Consider the following 26,542-nt stretch of genomic DNA (forward strand, 5'->3'; position numbering starts at 1 on the left):
GAGCATGTACAATGTGGGGTCAGAAGGAGGTCATGGAATGGTAAAACAGATGCAATGAACACCTGTAGTCCTATCTTTGTGAGTATTCCACAACACGTTGTATGCCTTTCTCACACTTAATGGTCCTGATTGTGGTCAGCCCAATTAAATGCGATATGTGCAATAACTCCGTTTACCACAAACGTCTGTACTCGCGGCGGAGGCCCCGCAGTTGTGGGGAAATCTCTGCACCCGGGCAGAATATCCAAAATGAGAGTTCTCATCACACACAGGGCCGGATTGGACATAGCGGGCACCGGGCAATCCTCCGTAGCGCCGCATGGGTGGGGGCCGGTTTTGGGCCCCTGGAGGCCGATTTTGTTACAGGGCCGTTTTTGCAGCATATCGGCCCTGTAACAAAACTGGCCGAAAACAGCCCCTGGCAGAGAGCGCGGCGGCACCACGCCCCCCCCCCCGGGGGCGTCCGAGCACTTTGCCAGGACCGATTTTGGTTCCCAGTCCGGCCCTGATCACACAACTGCAGGGCCTTGGCTATGAGTGCGGAAGCCCTTTGTGAATCAGGTCCTCTGTTTTTTAATATATATTTGATGCAATTTTCACGTTGTGTGTTTCAGTATATTTTAGCCGCTGCCCCATTACAACTATTCACGGCTCTACTTCGGATTGTGCGCACTGTTTAGTTCATGATTTTAATTGCATCATACATTATTAAGACTTTGTATCCAGTTAATACCAAAGTGGTGCATATTTTCTACCTGTTGATTAGGCACTATGCTGGACAGTCAGGATTTCCTGTTGTGTTTCACATTGCGTAATACATTAATCGACGATATAGCGCCTTTTAATTAACAAGTACATGTATTTCTTTCTTTTTGGATTAAATTTTTTTAATGTATCACATTGCATCTTAGAACAGTGATGGAGGACTAGTAAAACCCAGACGGAGGGCATCTGTCCAAAATGCATTAGGGATTAAAAAGAAAATAACAATCGCCACATGAGAGAACATGTTGAAAACTGAGTTATGAGGGCCATTAAGGTTGCGATCTGCAAATGGAATGCTTACAGGGCTACCCTAATCACTCCAAACTGAAAAACAATGCCAACTGGTCTGACTTCAAACATTTGACTGAAAAGGCAATCTCCAATATAATCAGGAATCTAAAGCCAATGGGTCATACCAGTGACCCCCTCCCATCCACGATGGTGAAAAACATAATTTCCCTGTTTTGGACTCTAATCATCAACGCATCGCTCACCACAGGATATGTTCCGATCTTACTCCAACAAGGACAAATCACACCCATTCCCAAAAATCCCAGAGCTGACCCTAATGATCTCAACAACCTTAGACTTATCTCAAACCTCCCGTTCCTAGCCAAGACGTTGGAGAAGTATGTCTTACAGCAACTTAATCATCATATACGAAAATATACCCTTCTGGACACCTTCCAATCTGGGTTCAGAAAAGGCTGCAGTACTGAAACGGCCATGCTTAATATATCTGATGACATTCACAGTTCCTTAGACGAGGGGGACGCTTGCCTACATATCCTTCTTGACCTATCGGCGGGGTTCGATCCTGTTAATCACCCAGCCCTACTTGAATCTCTGAAACTCTTAAAATGGTTCACATCGTACCTACAACGCCGTTCGCAACAAATCAAAATCAACTCATTTCCATCTAATCCTACAGTGTCAATCTCGGAGTGCCTCAGGGCTCAATTCTATCCCTCTCCCTTTTCAGTCTATTCATGGAACCCCTTATGGTCATCTTGAAGCACACAGGGATCAAATATTACCTGTATGCTGATGACACAGAACTTGTTTTTTTTTTAAACAGATTTTTATTTGTCTAATCACACATAGGATGCATAGCCCCGAGCACGGGAGACTTCTGCCAACATCAATGGAATGAGAATATCATCTGCAGACTTCTACAGAACAAACTAGCCCACCCCACAACCCAATTGCGCTGCTGCTAACATAAATTGAGAAACACGTGTACAGAAAACATGCATAGTCAAATCAAGACACTCCACAGTATTACCAAATATCCAGATGTCAAGGCGACGGGAGAGCCACCCCATCAGGCTGAGGGTCCAAGTCCAGCCCTCAATGACACACAACTTTACTACAAAATCAAATCACCCAGTGACATTCAACATCTTAACGCAAGCCCTAGTAATCCCAAGAGTGGAATATGGGGCTGTAACACTATGCGGCCTCCCCAGGTTGTCGACAGCCCCGCTAAGAGCCGTTATCAATTAAGCTGCGAGACTCATCACAGGTTCAAAGAGAACCTCTCACACATCTCCAGACCTTAAAGCCCTCAACTGGCTACCGTTTGAAGCTAGAATTCACCTGAAAATCCCATGTATGACGCACAAGCCTTACACCACAATTCCCCGAGCTATCTAGGTCAGAAACTGGTACTCTCTGCTGGTAATAGGGCCTCCAGAAGCTCCAAGAATCTTCTACTGAAACCACAATGATTTGCCAAGAAAAAAAACTTACAACCGGCCCTTTTCTGGAATGGCTCCCAGGATCTGAAATGCTTTGCCCATGGAAACAAGAATTAACCCATCCACTTTCTCCTTCAGAAAAGAAGTGAAAGCCTTTCTCATGGCTAAATTCATGTGAATTACTTACTTTTTACTATATGTTAATTACTGGTCTGTATTACTGAGAACCGTATTTTAATTGCTAGTATTGTATTATTGAACACCTTATATCTGAATCACCTACAATTGTATTTTTCTATGCTTACTTTTCTATGCTTATTCTTGTTTCCAACATATGACATGTAAAGCGCTCTGATACCCGCAAGGGTCTTGTTTGCGCTATATAAAACTTTCAAATACATAAATAAACGCCAGATTGATCAAATTACAATCCTGGTTTCACTCTAATCACCTGAAGCTAACCCCCATCAAAACAGAAGCAATTCTATTCTTCCCCAAAAGCAACCACTTATCAATCCATGAATGGCTGAATGACCTAAATGCCTTAAATTTCTCTCTCAATCTATCCAAGTCCACAAAGCCCCTTGGCTTCTTCCTGGACAACAACATGTCAATGAAAGAACACATAAAAAATTCAGAAAAGGAGCGCTGTACTCACTAAAAAAACATTAAGAAAATCAAACCTTTCAATCCTGCTTATGATTTCAATATTGTGGTGCAATCTTTGGTCCTTTCCAAACGAGACTATGGAAATGCCATGCTGACGGGGACGCTGAAAACTCACCTCAACCCCCTTAGATCTGTTCTTAACTTGGCAGCCCAGCTCATTTCAGAAATCAAAAGTTTTTAACACATCACTCCTGCCCACAAGACCCTCAACTTGCTTCCTATCGAAGAAAGATGTACTTACAAGACTGCTTGCATCATCTACAAAGCTCTGCAACAAACTGATGAAAGCGGGGTCTACCAGATCTTTGAGAAGCTCTACCGGACTTTTACTCATAACTCCCAATGTAAACAAATCAGCAACCAAGTCTCACTCTCCAGAAATGCTCCGAGCATATGGAACTCTCTACCTTGTGACCTGCGATGCGAACCCTCCTTCCTCAGCTTCAAAAGGAACCTGAAACAACTCCTCCTCAACAAATACTTTAACTCCTAGGCTATTGACCTTGGTTAACTATTGCATGTACAGGTCTAGTCCCTTCGACCTTAGTCGGCGGCTTATATGTTTATGATGTCCTTTTGATCATCTAAAATCTGCTTCTCTGTTTTTGGTATTGCTTTTTTCATTGATGTTTACTATTTTGCTATTTTGAATTCTCGGCTCTTTTTGTGCTTGCGCGCCTGATTTTCTCTATTCCTGTTCACGAGTTTGTAAAGCGCTCTGATACCTTCGGGTCTAGCTAGCACTATATAAAAGTTATAAATAAATAAATATGCGGCTGGACTGGCCATAGTTGCCACTGGGTGTTTTCCCGATGGACTGGAACAGTGGGGGCCAGTTTTGGGGCAGTGGGGGACTTTCTTTTGTTATTGGGGGCTGGTTTTGCAGCAGTGTTGCAATATCAGCCCCCTATAATAAAAGCAGCAGCAATGTTTTCCATCAACACCCCATCTCCCCTCTTCACCCCCCACCCTGGGGCCGGTCCGTCTTAATTGCAAGGGCTGGTTTGCGTTCCCAGTCCGGCCGTGAATACTTATTGTGTTGTGTTGAATAACAAAATGGAGAAGCAATAAATAGATTGTTATTCATGAAAACATGGCCTGCATAGAATAATTTGATGCATCATGCAAATGAGGCAGTAGGTCTGTGTGATTACTTGTTTTACGACAATTAACATGGATATTTGCAACTCCACTTACCACACATATTTCGAAGACAAGTTGTTTGGTAAGCACTACACACCAGAAGGGGCAGCTCTTCCATGTGGGTGGAGGAGCGTCGCCCCACTGCTTTCTTGCAGTGCGAGAAGCAGAAACATGAAATGGTATTATAAATACCATTTTATGTTTCTTCTTCTTGCACTGCGAGAAAGCAGAAGGGTTTGGTTGGGGGCGGTCGGGTGGGCGGTCCTGCTCTAGGGGAGGGGAGGAGTGGCTTGCCCACTCTGAGAGCGCTGACTGTTTGGTTGGCCCCAGGGCCGACCTAAACAGTCACACAAACTCTCCCTTATCTCCATGTAGGCTGCATGCAGCCTACATGGAGAAAATGGCCTCCCCATAGACGCCTGTGTGGTCAGCGTCCCAGCCAATCACAACGCTGCCATTGCAGCGTTATGATTGGCTTAGAGGAGGGGAAGGAGGCTGCCTGCGGCTGCTTCCTGCTGCAGACAGGACGACACAGACCACCGATGCGGGACCAGGCCCGCAAAGGTAAGTTAACTTTTTGTTTTTTAATGAAACCCTCCCCGTGCAAAATTCCACACCCCTCAGCTGCGAGTCATACCAGTATATATTTTACCAGTTCACCGTATGGGTGGAGTTTTGAGGGGTAAGCAAAAAAATCTACAACCTGTGTCCCGTTTTCAGGACAGTCATTGTAACGCGGTTCTATTTATCACACCTGATAAATTCTGATCCATTTGTTGTCAGATTATGTTGGGTGGAATAAATATGGTACCCTTTACCAGGCCGACCATAATTGAGACCTATGTATACAATAACTTTGCAAAGTGGTGTGGAAAGTGCCTCAATGCCCATTTGCATTGGGAGGGTGAAGAAAGGGCATTAGAAGGAATGCTGCGTCAAACGTGTTAATCATACACATGCTGAAACTGCTCATTGTGCAGGCTTTACCACTCTATACCATGTTTACATGGGAAAACCAAGTTAGTTTGGTTACAGACAGCCAGCTGAGACCATCATGGTCCACCCTGATGTAAGTCATGATTAAGCAAAACTATAAATATTCACACCATTTCAAGTATTAACTGGCTAAACGTTAGCATGATTGCACTTTCTGAATGACAACTTTGCAGCCCTACCACAGGTAAGATTTTTCGTCAGACAGCTGATATCTGTAGTAATCTTTGCTGGGTCCCAGTTGCATTCTAATTCCACTGCATCTTCATAACACTTCCGGTGCTGGAAACAACAGCTGAAAGAAAGCCAGAAACAATTTTGGGAACTTTTATCACTGATCAATGTTTTATAGACCAATATTAAGAAGAAGGTAACTGCTTTAATTGATAGCATGCATGCTTCTTTGAAAGAATTATCCCGAAACTCTGATTTTTCAGGGCTTGTCATTTTCGTCTCATTAGTCATGTAAAACTAATATCTATTTCTTTATAAATACAAGTATTGGCAAAGTCAATTTGACCATTGGCACCTATTGGCCTTGCCAGTGGTTGTTTCCTCACCATATGACATCCATGCATGTGTGCGCATATCTTCCAATATTTATCTTTAGTTTAATCAAAAAACAGGGATTTAGGTATCATCTGTGTATCATCTGGGTACTTAGTGAAGGCAAAAGAGGGATGATCCTTGGAGAATACTGCAGGACTCTGGGCTTGTTGTAGACTCAACTGACTTGATCCAGATCTATTGGCTGAAATTGAAGAGGAAAGAATGGGCCTATGGAAGACCAGGGCACACTCATTGGTCTAAGTCAGTAGTTTGTCCTACCTCTCTGTAAGTCAGCTTACTTCAAGATTGTGTGGTAATTCCGAGGGTCATTTTTATCGGATGTATGACGTTACAACGCATACTTGTACCACGCATGCCTTTACAACGCGGTTTTTACATCGCAAACCTTTACAACGCATAGAGCTTTGGGGTGCTGGATAGTGAAAAGTTTAATTTACTATTCCAACTCCAGTCCCTGTGGACACTAGGGAAGGTGTTGGATAGTAAATTAAACGTATTCCCTATCCTAGAGCGCCCCCCAGCGCAATGCGTTGTAATGGTTTGCGTTGTAATGACTGCGTTGTAATGGTAGTGCGTTGTAAAAGTTTTGTTGTAAAGGTTGTTCACCATGTTTATCATCTGACTTAAAAATATGTCTAGGTATGGAAGTTTTGTGCTGATTCATAAAGTGTGGGGCAAGCAAAAGAGGGATCCTAAAATGGAGAGTTCCCATGTTAATTACTATAGGAAGCTTTGCTCTTTGATAAAGAAAAAACGGTGGAACTGAAATGCACCAGATTTGGCAGAAAGTTAGAACTTTACGTGCACTGTTTCTGAATAAAGTACGTATAAACCATCTGACACCTGTAATGTATTTCTGCTAGGAGATCAGCAGTGTGTGTGTGGTGGAAACAACACCACTGCGCGGAGGCAGACAGTGTGATGTGCTCTTCATCCGACTACCCCTGGCACTTTGGTGCAGTTGTTTCAAGAAAGTAGTGCTTTAAGAGTTGCCTGGGGTGGGCCTGAATGGGTTAAATAGTTAGGTATATATGGAAGGCTGGTCCCATGGTACTGAAAATGTAAAGAATTGGGCCTTCTAATTTGTCCTGTCGGCCAGCTTGGTTCCGCAGGATGGTTCCTGGCCCCATAGGACCAAGAGATCTGACTGTCGGGCCACAAATCTGAAAAAAGTGTTGCAGCCACAGGGCTGGAACCTGGTCCCTGTGTCCTGAAAAAGTCGTTTTAAAAAGGGGCAGGATATCAGTGATGCCATCATGGATGTCATTTAACATGTCATAAGTGAAGTAAAATGTGAGGCCATGTCATAAACAGTGCATTTAGAGGCAAACGATATATTTAGTACAGTAAACCATAACTCTTGAATTTCAGTGTTTTTATTGCTTTTAAATGTTCGTTTTTTAATCTCATTACAACACCTAACACTTTAACCTTTTTTCAGTAGATAGATAGATAGATAGGTACATATATAGAATGATTCAGTCATTCTATCTAATTCTGTGGCCCCAGGTTACGGGGGTGTTCATGAGCAAGCAGATGATTGTCGGCTTCCAAGAGGTATGGCAATGGATGTATTTGATGTATTGGGGCACTTTTAAAAAACATTCAATGGTCTTAGCTTCATATTTGTATATACCTGAATGAAGCAAAAATTAAATTTCTGACATTAGGTTTACCTGAGCATTACTTTTTTAATTGTATACATGTGGAATAAACTCAAGTGAGTAATTCAGCACTGAGCTGAGATCATTTTTATTGCAGGAGGAGCACCTCTAGCCTGATATTCTATATGTAGAACAGTGTTGTCTGTAGGTAAAAGTTAAAGTTGAGGAGTGGGGGTGGGCTTTTCAGACATGTAATTGGGATGGCACATTTACTTTATGGGATAAAAAGCTCTTTTTGTGTGGTCACCGCCATATTTTCTGCCAAATTATATTGCTGGTTTCTTTACTCTGCACATTGGGGCACTGCTGTCCTCTTCCGAAAGTGTGTCTGAACCCTAAAGCATGTAGATCATTGTTAATCCCTGATTGGCTTATTTACCTTTTCTATAAAACTGTATTGTATAGTTAAATGTCACCTACGAACTACAGCACTTAATGTGCCATCCACTAATGTGACAAAGGAAAACATGGCTTCAGGCCTAACATTGTAGCCCAACTGCTATCATCTAAACCCTGCAGTGCTAGCTTTAATAATAACTCATTTCAACAGATACAGACTTCCCTTTTACATATTAGTAAGTCAGCCCCATGTAAGCCTTATTGTCCACAAGGTAGAGTGCATGATATTTAAAAGTGGGAAATGTAAAACAATAATGTTACCATATCCCTACAGTGACAAGACCCTAATAGCCATTTTCAGTGTAGCATCCAATAACTTCTATATAGCAGACCAGAGTATAGATTAAAATACTAAAACTGCTATCTCAGGAATGGGGCAAGCTAGAAAAATAATGAAACAAATTAACTTTGAGAAAGTTTCCATTTACCTACCTGAACTGTCAGAAGGATAACTGGCACCGGCTTCTGCCAGCCTGTCCTCAAACCTCGGAATAGGTGTGAAAGAGGTGCATCCCAGAAGCATACAATAAACTAACATGAATATTCAGAAATGATTCCTCTGATCTCCACAGAATATTCGGAGTGGTGGCTGTGGGTATCTTGTTGCCACCGCACTGTCAAATCCTGTTTGACATGTTTGCTGAGCCAGATGTAACACTTGGGGCTCACTTGAAAGGGAAAGAACAGGACACCAACACAATTCTTGTGTATCCATGTCTAGCTGCTGTAGTTTCTCTCCTTTTTTCCTCTTAACCGGGAGAAGCCAAGAAAGAAAGCAAGCACAAATGTACTGTATACAAGAAATACAAATTGCCAATGTATATTCCACTTATATTTTTCAATAAAAAATTTATAAAATAAAAAAAAAGACCTGGGGCGGTTGGACCCCCTTCCACTTGAAATCCAAAGGCAGAAAGATCAGCAAGGGCCGTAAAAATGATCTCTTGGGGCGCTTCAGAAACACTAAAAAGCTGAAGAGGACATTTCTGTGCATAATCCCAGTTGGTAATGTGCATATAGACCTCGACTGGACTTTGCAGTTGCCCTTTTCCTGCACCCTGAGGTTCTCTAAGTGCTCACACTGAGGTTCTGGGGGCCTTGAAGTGTACTCCTGTGGTTGTTTAGGCACCAAAAGAAGCTTGGGAACTTGTTGCTCCACAGCTTCAAGGGGACAGAATGCTAATAGTTTTCAAATGGAAGTTCCATGAATCAGATTGAATTTCAGGTTCATTCCCCATGGAGAAGAGTTTTCATTAGAAAAAATACAATGTCCTTTTGCCGATTCGGACATAAAAACATTTTTTAAACTTCCCTACTTCTAGGCCCTAGTAAGGTCAACCTTCTTTGGATCGATCGCAGTCAGCTATAAATTGCGCCTAGGTTCCAGTCTACCAAGGCCATTGATGACCATTGACGCTTTGAAGTTTTTGGTGCTATTTTCACTTGAATCTTTCAAAATTGAAGTCTCCGGTTCCCTTCATTGGATTTTTGCCATTTTAGTGTCATTTTGCTTATAAAAATGTCTCTATTATTATAAATTGTAATGGGGTTTTTATTATGTTGTGTTTTTGACTTGTTAGCTGTTTTGGTACTTCTACATGCTTTACACATTTTCAGTAAGTAAAGCCTGTCTGCTCTGTGGCATAGCTACCTGGGTTTGAGCTCAGGTTTAAATTATTGTTACCTTTGACTGGACCTAACAGAATAGTGACATTATTGCTCGTGGTGGACACAGTCCACCTCAATTAATTAACTACTTTCTCACACTTCATACTCATTCACATGTTTTGCATAACATTGAACACTTGCTTTTTTTAATTTGTGGTACAGAATTTATTCAGCCAAGTGCCGAGCTGGAATTACCATATCTAGATTATGAAATTAGGCAATGCCACCATCCTTAAGCTGATTTAAGAAAGACAGGTTGTGATGTTAGGAGCATGGAAGTTGTCCATTATGTTCACTTAAATTATAGAGGCACTAGTGAGTACATCCATGCCACTGAGTGGCTTTGCTTTAATTCAGCTCAAAAGGGTGAAAAGACATTTGCTTATGGGAGGTGGCATCTTATTCATCATAATAACTTTATTTCAGTAATAGCCAAAAAAGCAAACATAATGACTTAAAACAGCATAATCATTCTTTAATTAAAAGCTTAAAATCTTGACATATAAGATAATCAAAAAGACCCAACAATAAAACTAGCAGCTATGAGGGAACATCACAATAATTTTAAAGTGCAAAGTTAAAATTAATTCCAATCTCCTATACCTATTTTGAAGTGTTGCATGTGCCAGAAGTCCATATTCAAAGAAGAGTAAAAACATGAAAAACTGCGAAATGCAACTTGAAAGACCCAAGGATCGTGGGTACTAAGCCCTAGACAACAGGGCATCCGTTTTCTGTCTGTCTCCACATAGATACAAAACAACTGGGAGACAGCAAAGACAATTGGTTGATCGATGTCTGTCCTGAATACAATAGTTGCAATATTGTAGTCTCTGATGCCCAGATTGCTGCACAACGGTAGGATCAATTTTCTCCTATGGACATAGCACTGCGGACAAAAGTACAAGACATGGTATACAGTTTCCTTGGTCTCTTGGCAGAACAGACAACTTAGGTCAGAATCAATGTCAGTGAGGGGGCGCTGCCACTTTTCAGTAAATGATCGAAGTGGCAAGGCCCCAATTCGGAACTTAATGTAAAGTGTCTTAGCAGGTGGAGGCTCAATTGTGTCCCTGTACATTTCCAGAAATCTGTGTCTTTAAATTCCAGAAAGGTATAGGTCAGGGTGCCTTAATCCCCAGCCTGAGGAATGTACAGTCTACATATCTCTAACACCCTGAAAGATTTGACAATCCCTCCCTGTCTATAGCATGGGTTTGGACAAGATGGCCCATCTTGGCAGTATGACTATGAGGGGCTGTACCCAGCCCCACTTACATTTCAAAGGGCAGGGACTGTACATGGGAGAATGGCCTTGAGCAGGGCCCAAGATATGAGGTGCAGATTTGTGCATGATATTCCCCATATTTTGTTAAAGCGGGTTGGTAAGATAACCTTTAATATCGGTAAGTGGGGGCATTTGGCTGAATGGTTTCAGGAAAGTACCCAAGCTGATTGGGTGCCAGCTTTGGACTACAACAGTATCCTTTGTACAATTGAGTTCTGTCTCGTTTTGTTGTGTGTATATATGCCATGATGTTTCATAATAATTTTTAAGCTTGGGAACAAAATCCATTCCGTTCGCGGAATTTGCGGATTTTAGGCAATTTCGCGGTCTGCGAATTCCGCGAATTTGGCCAAAAATCTGCAAATTCGCAAGCTGGTGAATTTTTTTGCTTGGCCGCGCTTGAATAATACAATATCGCGCGCGCGGCATTGACTTACCATGATTCTGTGTTCGCCGAGTTGTTTTTCTCCCGGTTTGCATGTGCTGAGCCATTTTGGATCTTGCTGCGTGATCGCGCGAGAGTTTTTCCACCGCGATTACGTAATCGCGACCCTCCATCTTGCACAGCAAGAGTTTGACAACGCGAGTACGTCATAAGGGCCCGCGATCACGCATCGCCGTAGATGCGGCGCGCAGCTGACTTCCGGCGGGAGATTTGAACAGCTCGCGTTCCCAAACTTGCACAAATTGCAATTCTGCACAAGAAATCCACCGCAGGCAGCATAACCCTTCTGAAAAAGATGATTTTGATCAGAATAACTCCTCAGATTGACATTTGGCTGTACTTTTTTGTGCAAGGAGTCCATTTTTGGGGGGGGGGGTGCGAGGAAGGAAGTGCCCCAGAGTCTCCAACTTCCTGTTCCTGTCCAGCAGGCTCCTCCCAGTGCTTTGTCCATGTCCTGGTCACTTTTGACTTGGATCTGGAGCTGGAAGGATTACTTTTTGTGGCTGCTGCTGGATATTTATATTTGAGGACTTTTTGGACTTTGGAGTTTGGATCACTTTTGGATTTGAGATTTTTCAAGTAAGTTTGTGTTGTTTGTTTGGGGCATTTCAGTTGCTGCAACTAAAATGTTAAAACATTTTCACAACTTTTAAAAATATATATTGTGGATAGCCACAGTATCCAGTAGGCCCAGGGTTAGTCATGGGTGCATGATACAACTGTTTCTGTGAGTTTTCTTTTCACTTAAATCTCATTTATGTCATGGAATTTTAGCTCATTGTTATATGTGGATTTTTTTTACATTTTGGGTTGCCTGTAAAGCCTCACTAGCCAGTAGGCCTAGGGGTAGTGAGTGGTGCATGGACCAAGTATTTCTGTGGGGTGTCTTGAATTTAAACATCATTGAGGGCATGGATGGCATTGGATTGTGGTGATTTCTGTGTGTTTTTCGACTTTGTGGGTACTGTTGGGGCCTGACCATGTGGGTGGGGGCCATTTTGAGGCCTGGTCCAGGCAAGGCCTGGCCATGTGGCGGGGGGACAAGGGGCCATTTTGAAGCCCAGCAGTGTGCTTTGAGCCATAGGCCTGCAACCAGCCTGCCCTGCTTTCACCCATTATGCCCAGGGGTAGTGAGTGGTGCATGGACCAATGCTTTGTGTGGGGCCTCTTGAATTTAAACATCATTGAGGGCATGGATGGCATTGGATTGTGGGGATTTTTGTGTGTTTTTCGACTTTTTGTGGTGTTGTTGGGGCCTGGCCATGTGGGTGGGGGCAATTTTGAGGCCTGGTTCAGGCAGGGCCTGGCCATGTGGCTGGGGGACAAGGGGCCATTTTAAAGCCCAGCAGTGCGCTTTGAGACATAGGCCTGCACCCAGCCTGCCCTGCTTTCACCCATTATGCCCAGGGGTAGTGAGTGGTGCATGGACCAATGCTTTGTGTGGGGCCTCTTGAATTTAAACATAATTGAGGGCATGGATGGCATTGGATTGTGGTGTTTTTTGTGTGTTTTTCGACTTTGTGGGTGCTGTTGGAGCCTGACCATGTGGGTGGGGCCATTTTGAGGCCTGGTCCAGGCAGGGCCTGGCCATGTGGCGGGGGGAAAAGGGGCCCATTTGAAGCCAGGCAGTGTGCTTTGAGCCATAGGCCTGCACCCAGCCTGCCCTGCTTTCACCCATTATGCCCAGGGGTAGTGAGTGGTGCATGGACCAATGCTTTGTGTGGGGTCTCTTGAACTTAAATATCATTGAGGGCATGGATGGCATTTGATTGTGGTGATTGTTGTGTGTTTTTTGACTTTTTTGGGGTGTTGTTGGGGCCTGACCATGTGGGTGTGGGCCGTTTTGAGGTCTGGTCCAGGCAGGGCCTGGCCATGTTGCTGGGGGTAAAGGGGCCATTTTGAAGCCTGGCAGTGTGCTTTGTGCCATAGGCCTGCTGTACCCAGGCCAGTATGCCTTGCTTTCGTCCAGTATGGCCAGGGGTACTCAGTGGTGCATGGACCAAGTCTTTCTGTGGGGTGTCTTGAATTTAAACATCATTTAGGGCATGGATGGCATTGGATTGTGGTGATTTTTGTGTGTTTTTTGATTTTTTGGGGTGGTGTTGGGGCCTGGCCATGTGGGTGGGGGCCATTTTGAGGTCTGGTCCAGGCAGGGCCTGGCCATGTTGCTGGGGGTCAAGGGGCCATTTTGAAGCCAGGCAGTGTGCTTTGTGCCATAGGCCTGCTGTACCCAGGCCAGTATGCCTTGCTTTTGTCCATTATGGCCAGGGGTACTCAGTGGTGCATGAAACAACTCTCTCTGTGTGGTCCCTCTTCTATTAATGTAAACATCCATTTTTTATTAGAAATATATTTGCAATTTTTATTTTTGGTCTTTCCATTTTGGCGTGTTTTGTAATAATATAAATGCCTAGTTCCAAAGTATTAATTGAAGCACGACATATGCAGCATTTATTTAACTGATGTTCCTCTGGCTTCGTTTGCTTTTAGGTGCACAAAGACGAATCAGCCTCATCGTTCATCATCAGTGCCCGGAAGAAGTCCTGCTGCGGTGTTTGCAGCACAACGTCACGTGTGGCCACAGACAACTCTGCAACTCGTGCAACTGCGGACTGCTTTTCTGACATCTGAATAAGATGGGCCCAAAAAAAGGTGGCCGTAGCTCCTCTATCAAAAAAGTTGCCAGTAAGAAGGAGCAGAAGAAGCAAGTAGCGCCACTTACCAAGGAGACTGGTGTGCTGACCAGCACATTTTTGGGGGTAAAAAAAAGTACGCCTGCAGCAGCGGGGTCCAAGCTGGGAGCAGCACCTCCGCTTCATTGGGCTTAGTGCCACTATGCCAAGTTAGGTCCAAGTCCTTGAGTGCTGCAGAGGCAGCCACTGTAATAATTGCTCAATCACCATTGACCAGTGATGTTTGCTCATCGCAAGAAAGTAGCATCCAATCAACACAGGGTGCAACTCATCTGACGAGTGTTCAACAAACACAACGGCAACAACAATCACAGGTGCAACTAGAACAAGCGCAAGAACAAGCCCAAGTACATGCGCAAGAGGCGCAATGACAGGCGCAAGGACAGGCGCAAGGAGAGGCGCAAGGAGAGGAGCAAGGAGAGTTGCAACTAAAGGCGCATGGAGCGGCACAACTGCCCACAATGCTTGTTCCTCCAGAAGTAGGGGCACATCAGGAAATCGAAATTCAAGCAGAGGTATCATCCGAGGAAGCCCCTCTTCCTGATGATTCATTGTCTTCCAGATCCCCAGCAAGAAAAAGATCAAGGAGGGCTACTACAAGTTCTTCTTCAAGCCCCCTTCCTTCTGATGATCTTGATGTGGATTGGAACCCACCACCAACAACAATGAATTCTGAGTCAAAGAGAGTGAGGCACTCCATGAGCCGACAGAGGTAGATAAGCCTAAAAGGAAGGTTCCCGCAAGGCTTTCAATTATGGGTGATGACGACGAACAAGAAGTGGTGTATTCTGCTGCTTATGAACAGTCTGACGACGACCCAGTCATCACAGTCGTCACTCCAGCCCCAGCGGGCATGCAGCAGACAGACATTTTGACCCTATCCCGAATGGCTGCTGAGCGGGATGTGTGCGGCGTGGCACTGGTACCACCACCAACCCAGTTAACTACAACACCAACTCCACCTACAGCTTCCATATTTTCTTGTCAGAAGGGCCGGCAGGGACCTCCATACAGCTTGAACTCCATTATAAGTAGTGGTGCTGTAATAAGTGCCCCACAGAGTAAATTTCTGCAACGCCCATCCTCCAATTCATCTGGCATTGAAACTGAAAGTAAGACCTCCACCACCAGCAGACATCTCCAGTCCCCAGTTTGGGACTTCTTTAGTGTTAGCACAAAGGCGGAAAACATGATCATTTGTTCGATTTGTAACCAAGTAGTTAGTCGGGGTAAGTTTGGTGCCAACTATGGCACCGGAGGCCAGAGAGGTCATCTAAAAAAACACCACACTATTGTTTGGGATGCGCACCTAAGGAAGATCCAGGGAGACAAAAGTACAACAAATCCAAATGTATCCATTGATATTGCATCTGATGATGATGACGAGGGGCTTTGGTGCAGGGGGGGGGGGAAGTGAAGAAGCGACAGACATTTTTTCTGGTACACCCAGTACCCCTGGCAGCAGCACACCCTCTACCCCTGCAACATGTATGAGGCACACTAAGAGTCTGGGAGAGACATCAATGCGAAAAAGTACATCAATGAGCCTAACTGGTTTGAAGAAGTCTGCATCATCCTCATCATCACGTAAAACGGTCCAGACCACCATTTGCAGAATGTTTTGGTCGGATGCGCCATTTGAACGCAACCACTCAACGGCACGTCTGTATAACGCAAAGCTGGCTAAAATGCTAGCGCTGGACCTTCTCCCTTTTTCTTTCATGGAAGGGTTGGGTTTTCTAGAATTTGTGGCAACAGTCTGCCCTAAATGGAAGGTTCCTAGCCGGTCCTATTTTGCCAGAGTTGCTGTTCCAGCACTACATCAAGATGTGCTGGCGGTGATTGGTGCAGCCATTCAGAAGAGTGCTGTTCACACTATCCACCTGACAACAGACATGTGGACCAGTTGCCAAGCCCTTGATTACATGTGCACCACTGCACACTGGGTCTCTTTTGCAGGGGTTAAAGACAAGTTAAAAGCAGGTGTTGACACGGACACAGTTTTTCAAGCTACTCGGAAACATGCAACAGTAGCCATGTTTGCTATGGAGAAATCTCATACTGCACCTAACCTTCTGGAGGAGTTTAATAGGAAGGTCTATGAACGGCTGCATCCAAGAAATCGCATGATTGGTTATGTTTCCACAGATAATGGCAGTAATATAGTTAAGACCATGTAGAAAGGTGACTATTTCAGAGTGCCGTGTTTGGCGCACCGTATTAAAATTGTTGTGCAAGATTTCTTGAAAAAAGAAACCACAATCAGCAAGTTACTGACCACCTGCCAAAGAACCTGTACACATTTCAGCCATTCTTTTAAGGCCCGTCAGAAGCTGAGGAGCATGCAACATGAACGTAGACTGCCAGTCAAAGGACTCATCCAGGAGATGGCAACACATTGGAACTCAACCTTTTACATGCTTGAGCCTCTGTCTGAGCAGTGGGGTAATCAATGAGTATGTCTATAAACTGGGTTCTACTATGAAAGACATGAGGCTAGAGGTGGAGGAATGGAAGCTAGTTGCAAGCCTGACAGACATGCTTCGTCCTTTTGAGGTCTTCACGCGTGAAGTCAGCAGGGAGGACTATTCTTTGGGCAAAGCTATCTCATTGTTGCGCATGCTAGAGCACCAACTGAAGGCGGTGTCTTCAGCGTTCCGAGATGATGCTGAAAAGCAATACGCATATCAGTTGGCGGAGAGGTTATTAAGCCGCCTAGTTGACAATGAAAGGCTTAACAAATTACATACCGAACAACATTACATTTGTGCCACTATTCTGGATCCATGGTACAAAAAGGCCGTGGCCAGCAAAGTATTCATTCCTTTTAATGAAGCATATGTTTCAAAGTACAAACATTGGCTAGCTGTGTCAGCCAGTCGGTTCGAAAAAGAGCGGCAGAAAATTGAAGGAGCCGGCAGAAGTACTACTGAATCAGCAGGCCATCCAGCGTCAAGTTCCACTTCTGAATCTGTGGCCAAAGGGAGTCACTTTCCCTCACAGCCGTTAACGACACCAGCAACCGTATCATCATCCTCACCTGCACCAGGTCCAGCCATAATATTGTTGGAAGCGGATTGGCTAACTCATCAAGGGTTTGCTCGTTCCAGTGATGCAAAGGCCACAGATGGTACGCAAAGTGGAACAACCCTGGAGAACCTTGAGTCGATGGTGCAGGCCTATCTGGATGACACAACAGAGGTCTTCGTTAATCAGAACCCCTTGCTGTATTGGTATAGGAAAAGGCCTCTATGGCCACTGGTCACCAACCTGGCTCTAAATTATTTGTCTTGCCCACTCGCAAGCGTGTCTTCTGAATGTGTTTTCAGGGCTGCTGGTGCCATTGTAACTTCAAAAAGGACCCGCCTCTCACCCAAAAAAGTGGAGATGTTAACAATGATCAAGATGAATCAGCACTTCATACCACCATATTACAAAATACGCGATTGCACGCAGGAAGAAGAGGACACCGACATAGGTGACGGAAGTTCTTCTCTGTTACCTGACCTACTCCCATTTCAATTCATAGAGTTTGAGGACGAGCTCTACTTCCCTGAGACCGAGGCCTGAAAATGACTTCCTTTTTTTCCGTCCTTATTCACTTTTATTCCTGTGTGTCTTTCTTTGTTTTGCAATTTTTACCACAACAAAACTCTAATCACAACAAGTCCATCAGCAGCACTGTCTTCATCTTATTTCCTTATTGCTTTGAAGGTGCCGAGTCACTCACTGGGATGGATGGATCATCAGCGTCGGTTTACGGAAGAACTATGGCCAATTCGTGAGTGGCAAACAGGTAAACCAGTCTACAACAACTACTACAGCAGAACTACATGTCTTTCTGGTTTTGGTATGGAGTGGTTGGGGCAGTGTAGTGTTGTTATGCCAGGCAGAGTACAGACAGCAGTTCATGTAAAATTGGGGCTATGTGGCTTGCTGTATACAATTAGATATGCTTTGTCTGTCTGTGTCAAAGACCCAAGGTATGCTACATCAGGTTGCTTCACTCAGTGGTGCCTGCCTTAACAGTCTGCATGGCCCTGCCGCAAGCATGGGCCAAAAATCAGTTCAGCTCGCGAAATTTGCTCTTTTTCAGCGGTAAATTCACAATCCGCGAATCTCGCGAAATTGGCGAAAATTAGCAAATTCTTGAGCGTAACGGATTTTTGGCCCATTCTTGCGGCAGGGCCATGCAGACGGTAAATCAGGCACCACTGAGTGAAGCAACCTGATGTAGCATACCTAGGCTCTTTGACACAGACAGACAAAGCATATCTAAGGTTTAGGGTTCAGTGCGGTTTACTAGGGTTTTTGGGTTCAATTAATTTGGTAGGGTTCCCGGAGTCTAGGGCTCAGGGCCCGATGCAGGCTCGTTCATAATGATGTTGGCAAGGCTTTAGGGTGGTTTGGGGTTTTTTGCTCCAGAATTGGCCGAATTTTGGCGTTTTGCTGGCGCGTGTGTTTGGGTGAACTAGTCGTACACCTTCCAGTGGATCAATTTTGTTCTGCCTTGCTGAGATTCTTGAGAATCACTGGAACAAGTGTCCTGGTAAGTTTCAAGAGGATCGAAGTAGTGGAAGTGCTGAAAACAGCAAGTTTTTGTCAAGGCGCGATTTGCCAAGTTTTGGGGATAGCAGTGTTGCATGTTTTTGGGGGGCTGTTTGGGAGTGTTCTAGATGTTTAGGGGTGGGTTGAGGGGTCTGGGAGCACTGCTGGGAAGGTCTAATTTTGATTGCAAGTGGTTTGAAGAAAATCCATGGTGAAAAAGGGGGGTTTGGACCTAGTTGCAGAGAGCGTTTTGGCATGATTGAAACTTAGGCCTAGCAGTATTGCATGTTTTTGGGTAGCTGCTTGGGGGGTTCTAGATCTTTGGGGGTGGGTTGAGGGGTCTGGGAGCACTGCTGGGAAGGTCTAATTTTGATTGCAAATCATTTGAAGAAAATCCATGGTGGAAAATGTTTTTTTTTTTAGCATTACTGCATGTTTTTGGGGGGCTGTTTGGGGGGTGTTCTAGATTTTTGGGGGTGGGTTGAGGGGTCTGGGAGCACTGCTGGGAAGGGTTAATTTTGATTGCAAGTGGTTTGAAGAAAATCCATGGTGGAAAAGGGGGTTTTGGGCCTAGTTGCAGGGAGCGTTTTGGCACGATTGAAACTTAGGCCTAGCAGTATTGCATGTTTTTGGGTGGCTGCTTTGGGAGGGTTCTAGATCTTTGTGGGTGGGGTGAGGGGTCTGGGAGCACTTTGGGAAGGTCTAATTTTGAATGCAAGTGGTTTGAAGAAAATCCATGGTGGAAAGTTTTTTTTTTAGCAGTATTGCTTGTTTTTGGAGGGGTGTTCTAGATTTTTTGGGGTAGGTTGAGGGGTCTGGAAGCACTGCTGGTTAGGTGTAATTTTGATTGCAAGTGGTTTGGAGAAAATACACGGTGGAAAAGGGGGTTTGGGCCTAGTTGCAGAGAGCATTTTGGCACGATCCGCAAAAATCGCCCATAGTTACTAATTGCTATCCTTGAAAAGGAGACTCAGAGTACGCACTTTCGAAATGATGATTATATGTAATACTGTCACCTCTGAAACGGAAAGTGTTATTTTTGCACTACACAGCGTACCTTATATTTTTTTCTCTGTGGTGTTTTAATATCACTTCCTGTTTTTCCATCAACAATTACAGGACGTCTTTTACCCTGTGCCATGGAACAAACGATTAAATCAGGCTTACCATTAGCGATTCGCAATTCCAGATCAGACAGGCAGTGGACAGTGTGTCTGGTCACCAAGATTGATCGACGGAACGTCAGATGCAATGGAGAAGTACCGCGAATAAGAGGAATGGTTGGATGCATGCAACTTCACAAATTCAACAGGGCAACTACAACATACAGTTACAGTATTCTCTTAACTTCTCCTTATCTTTCAAATGTTAGTGTTTTGAACTTGAACTTTTACAAGTGTGACTCTGTGCGTTGGTTTGCTCTCTGCTTCAAATTCATCCCTCCAGCTATTTTATAAGTTTCTTTGTCATTTCTAAAACTAATTTAATGTACTAATAAGTGTTTATTCTCTCTGAGGGCACAGAGGCAAGTGAAATTGCGTAATTATAATTTTTACTGCAGCCCTGTACTGTCAAATTGTTTCTTCATAGTTACGAGTAAGTTTTAATAAGTAATACTTTTCAGTAACCTAACCATCCATTTAGCAAACAACTTCATGCATGCAGTAGTGCACTTCCTTTATGTGCCTTCAAAGATGTATGGATATCTTCGAATCCAAAGATTTGTTTTTCTTCATTTGTTGTTTGTCCATGCTGTGTTTTTTTCCTCTCTCCACAAAACATTCCCCAAAAACCCCATTCCCATCCAATTTTCAAACCCTAACCCTCTTACCCTGGGCTGTGTGGTTTTTCATTGGGGTGTGACTAAATGATGACAATAAATTCCACACACTTGCTGGGGTGGATAAGGTCAAAGCAACAAAAAAATCATTCTAATCAGAATTTCATGTGCGCCATTGTGGATTGATCATCAACATCATCCTCCTGCTACACTTAATGAATCGAATGCTTAATGCTTATGTTGCTTTGTCCTTTGCCTTAATACTATTTCTTATAGTAGCCATACTCCACGCAACTAGTACTTAGTTATCTTTTGAATACTTTAGCACTGCTCAGGCTACAATTCATGGCACTGTTCTCTACCGTACTATCTATCGTACTGTTTCTAATGCTACGCTCAGGCCACTCAATGCTTCATTTCTTTTTTTTTCATATGCTGCTACTGCCAGTGTGTACCACTACTACTACCAGCACAATGATGATATTTCAACAATCCAGGATTCAAGTCAACACCCAACCTTAATCGCCATTTGCCAAACAGCCAGCCCTGTGCCTAGCCCTATTCTCAAACATGAATCACAGGTAAGATAAGCATTTTGTGGAGGTAAAATAATGGGCTAGGACTTGGAGGAGAGGAGAGACTGACAGTAGTACTAGTAAAGTGCTAGTAGGGCAATTGAATTCACTAACTCTGTTAGTGGCACTTTTGTACATATTTGGACGTTTAGATAATTCATGCTGGTACGTCCCTTTCTCACTGCTCCATCAGGATTCAAGCAAGCCGGGCCGAAGACGGCTGAAATGCCAGAAACCGGTCCCCGGTAGCTTGTCTCCTTTCTGGTAAAGAATTGGCTTGGTAGTTTAGTCTGCCCTGTTCCCATGATGCACTGGGCCAGGGACAGACTGATTTGCATATAGCCAGGTTCTGAGCTGGGATGGGGCAGTGAGATAAATAACGGTGATGGATCAAGCCCTGATCTTTGGACTGGGTAAGAGTGGTCTGCTCAATTCAGACACTCTGTTCATCACCACCCCCTTTTGTAAATCGATTTTGGCCACTATAGGTGTGGCAGGGTATACTCAGACATGAGTCCCTTTCTCACTGCTCCATCAGGATTCAAGCAAGCCGGGCCGAAGACGGCTGAAATGCCAGAAACCGGTCCCCGGTAGCTTGTCTCCTTTCTGGTAAAGAATTGGCTTGGTAGTTTAGTCTGCCCTGTTCCCATGATGCACTGGGCCAGGGACAGACTGATTTGCATATAGCCAGGTTCTGAGCTGGGATGGGGCAGTGAGATAAATAACGGTGATGGATCAAGCCCTGATCTTTGGACTGGGTAAGAGTGGTCTGCTCAATTCAGACACTCTGTTCATCACCACCCCCTTTTGTAAATCGATTTTGGCCACTATAGGTGTGGCAGGGTATACTCAGACATGAGTCCCTTTCTCACTGCTCCATCAGGATTCAAGCAAGCCGGGCCGAAGACGGCTGAAATGCCAGAAACCGGTCCCCGGTAGCTTGTCTCCTTTCTGGTAAAGAATTGGCTTGGTAGTTTAGTCTGCCCTGTTCCCATGATGCACTGGGCCAGGGACAGACTGATTTGCATATAGCCAGGTTCTGAGCTGGGATGGGGCAGTGAGATAAATAACGGTGATGGATCAAGCCCTGATCTTTGGACTGGGTAAGAGTGGTCTGCTCAATTCAGACACTCTGTTCATCACCACCCCCTTTTGTAAATCGATTTTGGCCACTATAGGTGTGGCAGGGTATACTCAGACATGAGTCCCTTTCTCACTGCTCCATCAGGATTCAAGCAAGCCGGGCCGAAGACGGCTGAAATGCCAGAAACCGGTCCCCGGTAGCTTGTCTCCTTTCTGGTAAAGAATTGGCTTGGTAGTTTAGTCTGCCCTGTTCCCATGATGCACTGGGCCAGGGACAGACTGATTTGCATATAGCCAGGTTCTGAGCTGGGATGGGGCAGTGAGATAAATAACGGTGATGGATCAAGCCCTGATCTTTGGACTGGGTAAGAGTGGTCTGCTCAATTCAGACACTCTGTTCATCACCACCCCCTTAATTAAAAAATAGATTTTGGCCACTATAGGTGTGGCAGGGTATACTCAGACATGAGTCCCTTTCTCACTGCTCCATCAGGATTCAAGCAAGCCGGGCCGAAGACGGCTGAAATGCCAGAAACCGGTCCCCGGTAGCTTGTCTCCTTTCTGGTAAAGAATTGGCTTGGTAGTTTAGTCTGCCCTGTTCCCATGATGCACTGGGCCAGGGACAGACTGATTTGCATATAGCCAGGTTCTGAGCTGGGATGGGGCAGTGAGATAAATAACGGTGATGGATCAAGCCCTGATCTTTGGACTGGGTAAGAGTGGTCTGCTCAATTCAGACACTCTGTTCATCACCACCCCCTTTTGTAAATCGATTTTGGCCACTATAGGTGTGGCAGGGTATACTCAGACATGAGTCCCTTTCTCACTGCTCCATCAGGATTCAAGCAAGCCGGGCCGAAGACGGCTGAAATGCCAGAAACCGGTCCCCGGTAGCTTGTCTCCTTTCTGGTAAAGAATTGGCTTGGTAGTTTAGTCTGCCCTGTTCCCATGATGCACTGGGCCAGGGACAGACTGATTTGCATATAGCCAGGTTCTGAGCTGGGATGGGGCAGTGAGATAAATAACGGTGATGGATCAAGCCCTGATCTTTGGACTGGGTAAGAGTGGTCTGCTCAATTCAGACACTCTGTTCATCACCACCCCCTTTTGTAAATCGATTTTGGCCACTATAGGTGTGGCAGGGTATACTCAGACATGAGTCCCTTTCTCACTGCTCCATCGGGATTCAAGCAAGCCGGGCCGAAGACGGCTGAAATGCCAGAAACCGGTCCCCGGTAGCTTGTCTCCTTTCTGGTAAAGAATTGGCTTGGTAGTTTAGTCTGCCCTGTTCCCATGATGCACTGGGCCAGGGACAGACTGATTTGCATATAGCCAGGTTCTGAGCTGGGATGGGGCAGTGAGATAAATAACGGTGATGGATCAAGCCCTGATCTTTGGACTGGGTAAGAGTGGTCTGCTCAATTCAGACACTCTGTTCATCACCACCCCCTTTTGTAAATCGATTTTGGCCACTATAGGTGTGGCAGGGTATACTCAGACATGAGTCCCTTTCTCACTGCTCCATCGGGATTCAAGCAAGCCGGGCCGAAGACGGCTGAAATGCCAGAAACCGGTCCCCGGTAGCTTGTCTCCTTTCTGGTAAAGAATTGGCTTGGTAGTTTAGTCTGCCCTGTTCCCATGATGCACTGGGCCAGGGACAGACTGATTTGCATATAGCCAGGTTCTGAGCTGGGATGGGGCAGTGAGATAAATAACGGTGATGGATCAAGCCCTGATCTTTGGACTGGGTAAGAGTGGTCTGCTCAATTCAGACACTCTGTTCATCACCACCCCCTTTTGTAAATCGATTTTGGCCACTATAGGTGTGGCAGGGTATACTCAGACATGAGTCCCTTTCTCACTGCTCCATCAGGATTCAAGCAAGCCGGGCCGAAGACGGCTGAAATGCCAGAAACCGGTCCCCGGTAGCTTGTCTCCTTTCTGGTAAAGAATTGGCTTGGTAGTTTAGTCTGCCCTGTTCCCATGATGCACTGGGCCAGGGACAGACTGATTTGCATATAGCCAGGTTCTGAGCTGGGATGGGGCAGTGAGATAAATAACGGTGATGGATCAAGCCCTGATCTTTGGACTGGGTAAGAGTGGTCTGCTCAATTCAGACACTCTGTTCATCACCACCCCCTTTTGTAAATCGATTTTGGCCACTATAGGTGTGGCAGGGTATACTCAGACATGAGTCCCTTTCTCACTGCTCCATCAGGATTCAAGCAAGCCGGGCCGAAGACGGCTGAAATGCCAGAAACCGGTCCCCGGTAGCTTGTCTCCTTTCTGGTAAAGAATTGGCTTGGTAGTTTAGTCTGCCCTGTTCCCATGATGCACTGGGCCAGGGACAGACTGATTTGCATATAGCCAGGTTCTGAGCTGGGATGGGGCAGTGAGATAAATAACGGTGATGGATCAAGCCCTGATCTTTGGACTGGGTAAGAGTGGTCTGCTCAATTCAGACACTCTGTTCATCACCACCCCCTTTTGTAAATCGATTTTGGCCACTATAGGTGTGGCAGGGTATACTCAGACATGAGTCCCTTTCTCACTGCTCCATCAGGATTCAAGCAAGCCGGGCCGAAGACGGCTGAAATGCCAGAAACCGGTCCCCGGTAGCTTGTCTCCTTTCTGGTAAAGAATTGGCTTGGTAGTTTAGTCTGCCCTGTTCCCATGATGCACTGGGCCAGGGACAGACTGATTTGCATATAGCCAGGTTCTGAGCTGGGATGGGGCAGTGAGATAAATAACGGTGATGGATCAAGCCCTGATCTTTGGACTGGGTAAGAGTGGTCTGCTCAATTCAGACACTCTGTTCATCACCACCCCCTTTTGTAAATCGATTTTGGCCACTATAGGTGTGGCAGGGTATACTCAGACATGAGTCCCTTTCTCACTGCTCCATCAGGATTCAAGCAAGCCGGGCCGAAGACGGCTGAAATGCCAGAAACCGGTCCCCGGTAGCTTGTCTCCTTTCTGGTAAAGAATTGGCTTGGTAGTTTAGTCTGCCCTGTTCCCATGATGCACTGGGCCAGGGACAGACTGATTTGCATATAGCCAGGTTCTGAGCTGGGATGAGGCAGTGAGATAAATAACGGTGATGGATCAAGCCCTGATCTTTGGACTGGGTAAGAGTGGTCTGCTCAATTCAGACACTCTGTTCATCACCACCCCCTTTTGTAAATCGATTTTGGCCACTATAGGTGTGGCAGGGTATACTCAGACATGAGTCCCTTTCTCACTGCTCCATCAGGATTCAAGCAAGCCGGGCCGAAGACGGCTGAAATGCCAGAAACCGGTCCCCGGTAGCTTGTCTCCTTTCTGGTAAAGAATTGGCTTGGTAGTTTAGTCTGCCCTGTTCCCATGATGCACTGGGCCAGGGACAGACTGATTTGCATATAGCCAGGTTCTGAGCTGGGATGGGGCAGTGAGATAAATAACGGTGATGGATCAAGCCCTGATCTTTGGACTGGGTAAGAGTGGTCTGCTCAATTCAGACACTCTGTTCATCACCACCCCCTTTTGTAAATCGATTTTGGCCACTATAGGTGTGGCAGGGTATACTCAGACATGAGTCCCTTTCTCACTGCTCCATCAGGATTCAAGCAAGCCGGGCCGAAGACGGCTGAAATGCCAGAAACCGGTCCCCGGTAGCTTGTCTCCTTTCTGGTAAAGAATTGGCTTGGTAGTTTAGTCTGCCCTGTTCCCATGATGCACTGGGCCAGGGACAGACTGATTTGCATATAGCCAGGTTCTGAGCTGGGATGGGGCAGTGAGATAAATAACGGTGATGGATCAAGCCCTGATCTTTGGACTGGGTAAGAGTGGTCTGCTCAATTCAGACACTCTGTTCATCACCACCCCCTTTTGTAAATCTATTTTGGCCACTATAGGTGTGGCAGGGTATACTCAGACATGAGTCCCTTTCTCACTGCTCCATCAGGATTCAAGCAAGCCGGGCCGAAGACGGCTGAAATGCCAGAAACCGGTCCCCGGTAGCTTGTCTCCTTTCTGGTAAAGAATTGGCTTGGTAGTTTAGTCTGCCCTGTTCCCATGATGCACTGGGCCAGGGACAGACTGATTTGCATATAGCCAGGTTCTGAGCTGGGATGGGGCAGTGAGATAAATAACGGTGATGGATCAAGCCCTGATCTTTGGACTGGGTAAGAGTGGTCTGCTCAATTCAGACACTCTGTTCATCACCACCCCCTTTTGTAAATCGATTTTGGCCACTATAGGTGTGGCAGGGTATACTCAGACATGAGTCCCTTTCTCACTGCTCCATCAGGATTCAAGCAAGCCGGGCCGAAGACGGCTGAAATGCCAGAAACCGGTCCCCGGTAGCTTGTCTCCTTTCTGGTAAAGAATTGGCTTGGTAGTTTAGTCTGCCCTGTTCCCATGATGCACTGGGCCAGGGACAGACTGATTTGCATATAGCCAGGTTCTGAGCTGGGATGGGGCAGTGAGATAAATAACGGTGATGGATCAAGCCCTGATCTTTGGACTGGGTAAGAGTGGTCTGCTCAATTCAGACACTCTGTTCATCACCACCCCCTTTT

The 26,542-nt window shown here is 45.3% G+C and overlaps 1 protein-coding gene across 5 annotated transcripts in view; it reads right to left on the minus strand.

Moving 5' to 3' along the window:
- Window positions 1-26,542, minus strand: part of OC90 (otoconin 90) — a 521,593-nt gene that overhangs the window by 265,232 nt on the left and 229,819 nt on the right. For all 5 annotated transcript variants that reach the window (XM_086967045.1, XM_086967044.1, XM_086967046.1 and 2 more), the window contains exon 6: window positions 5,453-5,565. In XM_086967045.1, coding sequence (XP_086823171.1) covers window positions 5,453-5,565 — 113 coding nt within the window. The remainder of the gene's footprint in view (window positions 1-5,452; window positions 5,566-26,542) is intronic.

Source organism: Lissotriton vulgaris, chromosome 4_1 (assembly GCF_964263255.1).
Source record: "Lissotriton vulgaris chromosome 4_1, aLisVul1.2, whole genome shotgun sequence".
NCBI lineage: Eukaryota > Metazoa > Chordata > Amphibia > Caudata > Salamandridae > Lissotriton > Lissotriton vulgaris.